This window comes from Cygnus olor, chromosome 19 (assembly GCF_009769625.2).
Source record: "Cygnus olor isolate bCygOlo1 chromosome 19, bCygOlo1.pri.v2, whole genome shotgun sequence".
In the NCBI taxonomy this organism is placed as follows: Eukaryota; Metazoa; Chordata; class Aves; order Anseriformes; family Anatidae; genus Cygnus; species Cygnus olor.
In genome coordinates, this window is record NC_049187.1 from 9,017,328 (window position 1) to 9,027,734 (window position 10,407).

Here is a 10,407-nt window from a genome sequence, read left to right on the forward strand (position 1 = left end):
GCTGGTAAAAATCTAGTGGGAAGCTGCTACAGAAAGCTTCCTTGCACTGTGCCTGGCAACGTTTCCCAAGAGCTCAGTGGTGAGTTTAGTGTGCTGTGAGGTACAACTTTTCTGTGAGGGCCCTTTTGGCAGAGCTGGGGATGGACGGACGGTGGGGGTACTGAGGTTGCCGCATCGTAATTGCGTGTCAAGACATCGTGGAGCAGGAGGAAGTATTTTGAAATAGCTTTCCTCTTGCAGTGCGCTCTATCTTCCCCAAGCCCATATAGGTAACATTTTTTTCCAGTAAATTGGTGTGGCAGAAGCTCTGCCGTGGAGTTCTGCGCGCCATTCACCACAGGACTGTTACCACCAGGCATTGGTGGTGAACGTGATCTGTGCTCTAAATGACTGCTGTTCTTGGCAAGTGCCAAGGGAGGTGCCCTTATAATCTTACTGCTTGTGGAAAAAGTTGTATAGCTGTCAGAAGAAGCTGTCTGTTTTCACTCTGAGTATTAAGCTAATCTGTTGCTAAAGAACAAACCCTCTTGAGCAGAGACTGATCAATTAGCAGACATTCTGATTACTTCTACTTAGCAAGGGCATAGATAATAGATGTACTGCATCTTTGTTAGTGTAAAGCTAATTTAATGTCTAACAAGAAGCCCAGGGTTATAGAATCTCTGAGCATCTTTGGCCCGTTCTGAAGGAAATCGTTGAGAGACTCTCCAGGAATTTAGCAGAACGAGTGGAGGGGGAAGCTAATGGGAAAATGTGTCATGCTGCCATGGTATCAGAGCGTGTACGTTCTCGAGGCTTTTTTAAAATGAGCTGTTAGTGAGTTTTTGTTGCAGCTACGGTTCTAGGATTGTGGGAAGGGGGAGGGATGCAGTCAAGGGTTTACTGGTGTTTAACATCACCACATTGCTGCTTGCAGGGCTGCTCCCTTAATTACTGGTAGAGCCTCAGCCTGTAATTCGGGAATCAGGGGCCATGCTTTGCCAGTTCTTGACGCCCTTTCTTTCAAAATACTCAGTTGTCACAATTATGCTTGAAGCTTAAGGGCATCCAAAATTAGAGGCATTGCTTTAGAAATCATCGCTCTCAGCTGAACTCTCAGCCAAGAATGTGTTCTTGCCGCCTGCGTTTGTATTCAAAGATGTTACATGAGCGGTTAAAAGGCCGTCTTGAAGAGCTCGTCTTCTACCTCAGTAGCTTGTTTTGTCCCCTGAAATAAGTTGGACAGGCCTGCGCCTGCGACCTTCACTCTTTTTAATCTTTCTGCACAAAGAAACTTTCTTGGCTATAACTGGTACTTCAGCGGTACAGATTGGAAATGCAAGTCTGAGTGAGTCTAAGGTCACTGCGTATGTAGTGCTGGTGACTTGCTATGTCATCAGCTTTCATTCTCCTCCCCCGTCATGTCTTCGGGCTTCCCTTTTTTAGGGGGGCCCCTTGTTATTCTCTCCCTTTTCTGTCTCAGAGTGTAGCTGAGCAGTTTCCCCTTTTCTTGAATCGGTTTTATTTCTGGAATTATTTTTGCCCTAGCCAGACTATAAAGGGAGGCTGCAGCCCGGACGCATTTCCTCAGGGACAGGACGCAGGTGAGTTTTCCCAGACCATCATAAGGGACAAGAAGAATCTTGACTGCATAGGCCCAGGTTGGTTCGTGTAATGCCGATTGGTTTATGTTGACAGGGGTAATTTTAATTTTACAGCTCTGAGGGGTGTGTGTGGTATTTATCAACAGGGGAATGCTTGAAGAGATGCGGTAAGACATAAGTGAGTGAAATCTCAGCCCCTGTATAGTCAGAACTCTTTCCTCTCTGCCTCAAATCAAACGAAACAACAGAAAACTTGAATGCTAAGGTTGCTGGCATGTGATATAAGCGTAGTAATTAACGGCTGGGATTTCAGAAATACTCCTTATGGAACAGGCTGACTACAAAGGGGAAAAGAAGTAAAAATATTGCCTCGTTTCTTATTTGAATTGATAAAACCGACTTCAGACAAAAGCCTGGGTACAGAAGTGTTGGATTTTCTGCTTTTGCTTAGCTGCGCGGTTCCTGGCTGAAGAGTCGTAGCGTTTGACTGTGATGAATAGCAGGCTGTAATCGGAAGGCAGGTTACTAATAACCTCCCGGTCCAGCTGCTGTGGGGGAGCCCTGAAGTAAGCTCCCACCAAGCACACAGAGGCACTCTTTGCACATGTTATTTGAGAGTATAAGTTGCAGAAAAACCAGGTTCTTATACAGCTGAATGCAGTTCGGGCTATCACCACTGGGGGTTTTCACGGAGCCTTCTGTGGGAGTTATATTTAGGATTGTGTAGCCAGGCAATAATACAGGGCTCTCAAATGCTGTGAGATGGAGGAGGAAGTGTGTGAACTGTTTAAAAAGTAGAGCTAATAGCTAATTAGGAGGCCTTCAAAGATGCTTTCGCTTCAGAAGACGCTCACTTTCAAAGTGGAAAATTGCTGTTTGCCATCAGCTCATCTCGTGTTGTGTTCCAACCTTTCTGTGTTGTCGGGATAAATTCAAGATTTAATTGTGAGCATAGCTGAGCGTCTGGAGAACTCATGATGAAGTCAATGAGATCTGACAGCACCTCCTCGGGGTACGCTGTTGGGAATCTGGAGTTTGTTGGATTTTCCTCCCTACGGGGCTCTCCATGACTTTCCTGTCACCAGTGGGCCTGTGGCTAAGCAGTTTCACTTTTGTCTTGCAGTGCTCTGGGAGAAGTTCAGCTGGTTGGAGGGAAAGCATCAAGCTTTGGTGACTCTTTTTTTGGTTTCTCATAATTTCACCCTGGTTCTCCTTCATGTGTGTGTCAGTAGCGTTGGCATTGGCCTCACAGCTGCTGCTGTCTCCAGCCTGGCACTGCACTGTTCCTGCAGGTACAGCTGCAGTATTTCGTCCTGTTCTGAAAGTAATTCACAAGTGCTGAGTTAAAGACTGCATGAGAGATGTGTTCCTGCATGTAAAAGACACACTTCCATTCCCAGTCAGTGAACGTGGTTTCCCCACCACCACCCACGCTTTTCCAGGAGGCTTAGAGTCTGCTTTTTTGTTTTCTGTTTGTAAGGAAGGGTAAGACAGCTCGCGAATACTTCTCACTCGCCATCATGTTGGAAGAAGATAACGATGAGACATGCTGGAATAACCTGGAGAACTTCCGGGTGAAGCTGATCTCTGTGATAGATCCTTCCCGTATAACGCCCTACCTTCGCCAGTGCCAGGTGATAAACCACGATGATGAAGAACAAGTTCTCAACGACCCCAGCCTGGTCATGCGCAAGCGGAAAGCAGGTGGGTGAAGTGCAGCTTTTGGCTCTGAAGATAAGCTCATGCTCTCATGCTCTGCAGACTGCAATAGCGTGCTATCCTTCCAGTACCTAACAGGTACATTCCGTGTTTTTTTTTAATTTACACTCCATGTTTTCCAGGTTGGGAAACTGCAAACACAGACAAGAAGCACCCTGGGCTTGATTTCATGCAGTTATTTCTAGGCAAAGTAGGCAACTGAGCTCAAAGTCTTAAGTCCAGGCTTACTTAGGCTTGTCTCTGCTACCTTTTACCTTTTTTCTTTTCCCTACATTTGCCTCTGATATTTGGGAGTGGAGCCTCAAGCTGCAGAAACCATCATTGTGTGTCCTTTTAGCTTACCTCTTCTGTAGCTGTCAGCAGGATAACATCAAGTGCCCTTCTGAGATTTGTGCACCTAGTGTAGTAGGAGCTAGAGAGAAGGGTTAAGTTTTAATTCTTCCTCCACAGCAGTTGGCTTAATATTGGCCAGGAGATTTGATCCCAAGGACTTTAACCTGCACAGGGGGAAATTGGAGCAATTCTTTGTTCTATTAGAAATAAGAAAAGAGAAAAATAGATTAATAGAACTATTGCTGTTTTTTCAGGTGTTCTCCTGGACATTCTTCAGCGAACGGGGCGCAAGGGCTTTGAGGCATTTATGGAAAGTCTTGAGCTCTACTATCCACAGCTATATAAGAAGATAACCGGCAAGGACCCAAGCAGGGTTTTCTCTATGATTCTAGGTAAAGTTTGAGTTCTGAGAAGCAGCTCTTCACTTAATGTTGCTGTGTAACTTAAGGGGGAATTCACCTCTGATTTTGACTCTCCACAGCTGAGGTGAGCAGAGTCGGGAGTGTTCCCTGGCTTCCTGCCCGTGTGCTTTGCAAAGGGGTCTGGCAGGAACGGCCCTGCTGTCCCGCATCGCTGGACCTGGGAGGGTGGAGGGGGAAGCAGGAGGAGTTGTTTCTGCCTGTTCTGTCAGTGACGCTGTGATGGAGAGAGGGGAAGGGCAGCCGGGAAGCAACATGTATGGCTTGGTCACACGTGTCTCCAGGGTTTGAACGTGCCGATAGGTGGGTGGGCTCAGTGCTGCGTGCGTGGCTGGAGAGCGGACAGGACAGCAGCGGCTGATGCCTGCCCACCCAACAGACACGGCTGGAGAATCCGGCCTGAGCCAGCTCCTGATGAGTGAGATCATGAAGCTGCAGAGGACTGTGCAGGAGGAGCGGCAGAAGGCCCAGGAGCTCACCGTGTGGCTGCACACCAAAGAGAACACGATCAGAGAGATGTGGGTGAGGGACAGCCTGCTCCGCAAGCACCAAGAGCGGGCGCAGAAGATGAAGGAGGAGCGGGACAGTCTGAGCAAGGAGCTGCGGAAGTGCAAGGACGAGAACTACAACCTGGCAATGAGCTATGCCAAGCAGAGCGAGGAGAAGAGCGCTGCCCTCATGAAGAATCGGGACCTGCTCCTAGAGGTCAGTCGCCCTTTTCTTCACTTCTTACTTGATCCCTGAAGAGCTGTGCTGTGCACCAGGCGGGTCTTTGCCTGGGATGGACCAGACCAGCCTATTATGAGGTACTGCGCATATTCCTTAGCAGATGGCATGTCTTAGTGGTCCCTAGCCCATGTCTTACAGGCTGTGCTGTGAAGAATTAACTGTCTTGCCCTCACTCAAGACCAGGCCTTCTCACAAGGGCAGCACAGAACCAGCACATTTTACCAATTTAGCACACAGGCAAGACTCTGATCCTCAGAGCACCAAACTTCTTGAGGAAAAGAGAGTTGGGGAAAAGCATGCCCCATGTTAGTCTGGGGAGTGAGAACTCTGCCACAAGAGAACTGCTTTTGGAGGTCAGACTTTTCTTCCTGCTACTGATACGTTCTGAACCTCCTTGTAGATTGATCACTTGAAGCACAGCCTCATGAAGGCTGAGGATGACTGCAAGCTGGAGCGTAAGCACACGATGAAATTGAAGCATGCCATAGAGCAGCGTCCAAGCCATGAGGTGATGTGGGAGATACAGCAGGAGAAGGAGTTGCTTTTGGCCAAGAATCAGGAGCTGGAGAACACTCTCCAGGTTGGTGGGGGTGATTGGATATGGAATCCTAAGAAGTGATTGTTTGTTTCAGCCCGAGCAGCGATGGGGCTGTACCGAAGGTTGTGTGGCTCAGCTGTGGCCTTGTTCTCCCAAGTCAAACAGAGCATGTGGGAATGCGGAGAGAGTTGACAGTTAGATGGTTGCTGTATCTCACTCTCTTCTTTGTCCAGCAGGTTGCCAGGGAACAAAATTTGGAGAAGAGCCTCTCCAACGAAACTCTGGAGAATGACTGCAGCCAGATACTAGAACGCCGCAAGCTGATGAACACTGTTTACAACCTTCGCAGGGAGCTGCGACGAGCTGAGGTGCTCCAAGACAAAGTAAGTGGTGCAGTGCAAATCCCTGCTGGGGGTCAGTGGGTAATACAGGCAGATGAAGCACCTGCCATGTTCTGCCTGTGGAGCAGAGGAGCTGCTCAGCAGTGATCCCTGCTGCTCCTATTCTAGGGTCCGTGTTACAGTTCGAGGAAAAAAGGCACATTAATATTTTAGCATTCTGTGTCTGTGACAGTAACTATGTCATCTGTTGATGCCTGTGTCTATTAATTAACAGTCCGTGCCTCAGCCTGGAGGGTGATGAGAGCTTTTGTAACGACTGACAGCTCTGATGCTTGTAAATCCATCATGTCAGCAGTCCTCAGTCATGTTGACCGGTCTTCTGGTTGGCTTTGCCTCCAGCTGGACAGTCTGGCTGAACTTTGATGTTGCAGGGAGGTCGGGCTGTGGTATGGAGCAGAAGGGGGGAGATCCTAGCTCAGACTCACCCCACCTGCAGGGTGCTTTTGACCATGTCTCAACAGTATGCAGAAGAAAAGGAGATGCTCGAACTACAGTGCACATCTCTGCGGAAGGACACCCAGATGTATAAAAAACGGATCGAAGCCGTCCTGCAGCAGCTGGAGGAAGTGGCTTCAGAAAGAGACCAGGTGATAAAACATTCCTCCTGGGGTTGCTGCTGCTAATTCCTGGTTTGCTGCTTGAAGCAGGCAGATATTGTAACCCTGAATGTACTGCTCTGTGACGTGCCGTGCGTGACATGTTGCCTCTTACACCAGGCGCTGCTGACCAGAGAACAGTTCTACACACAGTACTCCAAGAACCTGGTCGAGAGGGACACCTACCGGAAACAGATTCGGGAGCTGGGGGAGCGATGTGACGAAATGCAGCTGCAGCTCTTCCAAAAGGAGAGTCAGTTACTGGCTACTGAAGCCAAGCTGAAAAGGTTGCAGCTGGAGCTACCTGCACTGGTAGGCCTGTGGGGTCGTGTACGAGGGGTTGGAAAGCTCAGTTTAGGCAGAGTATGTGACTGTTATGAACTCTAGAGACCATGTATGAGCCATTTAGATGAAATGGAAGCAGAGTAAATGGGTTTCTGGAACTAAATAAGTCATAATGGGGCTTTTAATTAGTGTGGCATCCTGTGTACTTTTTCCAAGTGGTCAGACAAGATTGTGGGAGGGAGGAAGTCCACAATTCTCTGTTTTCTGAAGCTGTCAGTCTCCTATACATTCCATTACTGCAACTTCATTGCTCATGAGGAATGATTAACTTACTGGTTTTATTTCAGACTTCTGACCTGGATGACACCTCGTCCAGAGATTCCCAGGAAGTGAGTAGGGTGCCTTGTTTACATTTTACTTTCTGATGGGATAGTTTCAGAATGTTGAGGCTAAGCTGGCAAGTGGAATCAAATTGTTTTGGGTTGCTTCTGATTGTCTCTTGTGGGAGAACAGGCAAAAGTATTACCCTGGGGTCATCTGTAGTAAAGAGTTTTTACTTAGTTCATAATTTCATTGTGGAAGAGATCATCACATTGTCTGGAGACAAAATGCATAAATGAGGCCAAAAGAACTGGATATAGTCATGGAGGATAAATTTATGAGTAGATCGATAACTTTTGGCTCAGAATGTCTCCTATTTTGCTGACAGCAAGACACAATAGGGAAAGGTCAGTTTTATGCATGTGCTGTGTCTTATGTTTTTCCATCTGTTCCTAGCTATTGTCTGAGGAGGAATAAGGGGCTGTTCTCATTTCTTGCTTTGTTTCTGTCCCATAGCTTACTCTTCATGGTCATCTAGATGAAGATGCACAGCTGACTAAAAGTAAGGCTTTTGTTGGGCAAAACACATAGTAGAAGTCTTAAAGGGATGATTCAGTGTTCCAAAGGGATGGGAAAAGACAATTCCTGCCTTTTATTTTTAGTGGAGAAGAGGTAGTGTGACTGGAGACTCAGTTTGGGAGAGAAGTTTCTCAGTGGGGGCATGCTTGGCACTCTGAGTAAGGCTTCCTTGAGAGTACTCAGAATAGGCACCCATAAATCAAGGCTTCTAGAATGCCGAGGCATTCTGCCATACCACCATCCTTCTCACCTATAAAAAGAACTTGTCCCCAGATGCTGGGAACAGCAAGTACAGCTTTTTGGAGAGAAGAAACTCCACATGCTGTTTACTACGTGGTCTTTGAAATAGTCTTTCATACAGCTGAATGATGTGGCAAAGTTGTGTCATTAGACCGTCCTAGGTCCTTGAGTCTTTTTTTCAGTAATCTGTCTTCTGAATTTGTCCAGGAAAAATCACCTAGTACATGGTGCCTCTGAGAAACAGTTCCTGGGTGCCCTTTTTTCCCCAAGTCCTCTTGCATTTGTGGCTGAGCTGAGAACAGAACAAGCATCCTTGCAGTTCAGAAGGACCATGTGGCTTTCTTCAGGGATTTTTCCTTCCCCTCCTCCCTTTTATGTTGCAGGCTGTTTTCACAAAAGCAGAACCATGTAATTAATGCTGTCACTGGTTCTGTTTTTGTGGCATCCCCAGTGGAAATGATTCAGCAGTGTGGAGAGGAATTAACAGGCTCCTCTAAGAGCTTGAGATTCTCCTTCAAAACATGTTGAGAAAGGAGGAAAACTAGCACAGAAGAAACCTTCTGTTCTGATCTCTTTTTTTATTTATTGAGATGGGAGATTTTTCACAAAAGCTAAACAACACTGATCCAAAAAGACTTGTATTATTCTACCTCACTCAGTTCAAAATCAGGCAGCACTGTACCTGATCACTACATAAGGAGTTTCACTAAAATATCACCTGATGTTAAGTATCTTGATATGCAAGACTTAATTGTTGGGGAACAGGGACAAATTGTGATTAAAATCATGTTTAGAATGATTTCTCATGGTCATCTTCAACACAATTGCTTTTTTTTTTTTTAATGATATTAAGCAGAGGTGCTGCTTTGCAAAGGTTCATTTTGCTCCCTCATATGCAGAAAGTAGATAGATGGTCTCTCTTCCTGAGCCTGTTGGAGAAGTCCATCATCCTAAGCAAGATTCAAGGGGTCAAATAAAATGAACAGTGACTTGCACATTGATTAGAAGACTAAATCCCAAGTGTTTTAAGGCTTGGTTTCAGTTCTGCTGTTGACTCTGTGCACTGTTGGGCAGCTTTTACATTACAACTATTGCTATTTGCTGAACTAGTGGAAGGAGAAGTTACTTATCAGTGGCAACTATGACTAATGCTGTGATTTTTCCATCTTTTAGAAGACTGCCCTGAAGGACAAACCCAGCAATTTAGCACCCGAGAGAGCAATCTGCCTCTAGAGTCACCCACTGTAAGAGAATCTTTGTGAGCTTTTCCTTATGCTGACTGGGGTTTGTGATCTTTAATGTTCTTCTTAATGATAGATTTACTAGGTTTGACAAGCATGGAAGCAGCTACTGCTTTTCCAGAAAGCACTCTGTGCAAAATGCCCCCTCCAAAAAGGGTGAGCTCTGAACAGTAGAACAGTAGAACTCATCTGCTGGTTATTTCTCCATCTTTGCTTAGGAACTTCTAATTATTTTCTGGCCTTTATCTCTGGTTATGGTTGTTTTTCAGTTTAACTGTCTGCAGTATCACTGATGAAATAGAATTTCAAATTTGCAACTGGGAGAGAATAAGCATGGTAAAATTATGTGAAACCAGGATGTATTACCATCCTGGACACACAGTAGTGGACAGCGCAGGAGTAAACACACTGTACTTCATTCTGTAGGCTCAAGCAGATGCAGGAAGCTAGCTGTACACACTGGTGTACTTCCCTAGGTGAGGCTTTGGGCAGTGACCATCTATACTTTGTCATTTTAATGCATAGGTTTCCATTTTTCCCCCTTTACTTACACGTGAAATGATTCAGGGCACGAACAAGTCTGAGAGGAGATCATCAAACTTCTTTGGGTGGTTTGCAGCCTTACCTTACCTTGCAGAGGCCAAATACAGTACATCAGCCTCAAAACCAGCCATCTTTACAGAACAGTTTTGCCCTACTGGATAATGACATTGATCTGATCTTCAGAGGAATGCAGTTCATACCTGTTTGCATTTTCTCCAGTTCAAGGAGTGTGGCTTGGCCAATGAGGAACTGGCAGAAAAGGAGCGGAGGAGGATGAAGGACTGCTTTGAGCGTTACCGAAGGTCTGGCCTTTAGTAAGCAGGATTAATTTAGACATAACCTTGTGACTTAATTGATTAGCTTGTTGTGTGTATTTCTTCTATTCAGTCTGTTACCTGTCCACAGCCTTACAGAACTTACCTTCAGAGGCTCAACATCTTCTAAAACTGAAATGTCTACTCTTGTTTTCAGAAAAAGGGCAATGCGAAGAGTACCAAAGGGCCAACACCACGAAGCAGACTGGGAAAACACCACTGGCAGCGACAACACTGACACCGAAGGCTCTTAAGAGCAGGAGCCGACCTGCAAGGCAAACAGCAGAGAGGCTGCAGTGCGATCTGTATTTGTCTCTTCAAATAGACTACATGGATTTAAAAACCATCTAAACCAACATGTATGAGAAGTTAGTTTGTAACTGGACTATAACCAACACTATGAGAAGTTAAAGTTTGTAACTGGACTGTGTGTTTAGCATTCTGCCTGTCCTCGTCCATCTCTGTCATTGAGAACTTTCTCGTTTAGATCCGCAGTAATGTGAGAGGTGTGCGGTGCATCAATAAACAGGGTTGAGGCTTGGAGCCCCATGGTCTGCATGTGTGTG

General features: G+C 46.1%; 1 protein-coding gene across 5 annotated transcripts; it reads left to right on the top strand.

Moving 5' to 3' along the window:
• The first annotated feature begins 1,402 nt into the window (after window positions 1–1,402).
• Window positions 1,403–10,384, top strand: CARD9 (caspase recruitment domain family member 9). Of its 5 annotated transcripts, none has more exons than XM_040531047.1 (13): window positions 1,403–1,640; window positions 3,064–3,287; window positions 3,890–4,027; window positions 4,434–4,759; window positions 5,184–5,363; window positions 5,555–5,704; window positions 6,184–6,309; window positions 6,439–6,630; window positions 6,951–6,992; window positions 7,441–7,486; window positions 8,917–8,987; window positions 9,747–9,829; window positions 9,999–10,384. In XM_040531047.1, the coding sequence occupies exons 2-13, from the start codon at window positions 3,104–3,106 to the stop codon at window positions 10,093–10,095; spliced, it is 1,635 nt and encodes a 544-aa protein (XP_040386981.1). In that variant the 5' UTR covers window positions 1,403–1,640; window positions 3,064–3,103; the 3' UTR covers window positions 10,096–10,384. The 5 variants fall into 5 exon arrangements, with proteins under 5 accessions (XP_040386981.1, XP_040386982.1, XP_040386985.1 ...); XM_040531048.1 differs by having other exon boundaries at window positions 1,421–1,640; window positions 5,558–5,704; XM_040531049.1 differs by having other exon boundaries at window positions 1,440–1,640; window positions 5,558–5,704; window positions 9,747–9,841.
• The last annotated feature ends 23 nt before the right edge of the window (window positions 10,385–10,407 follow it).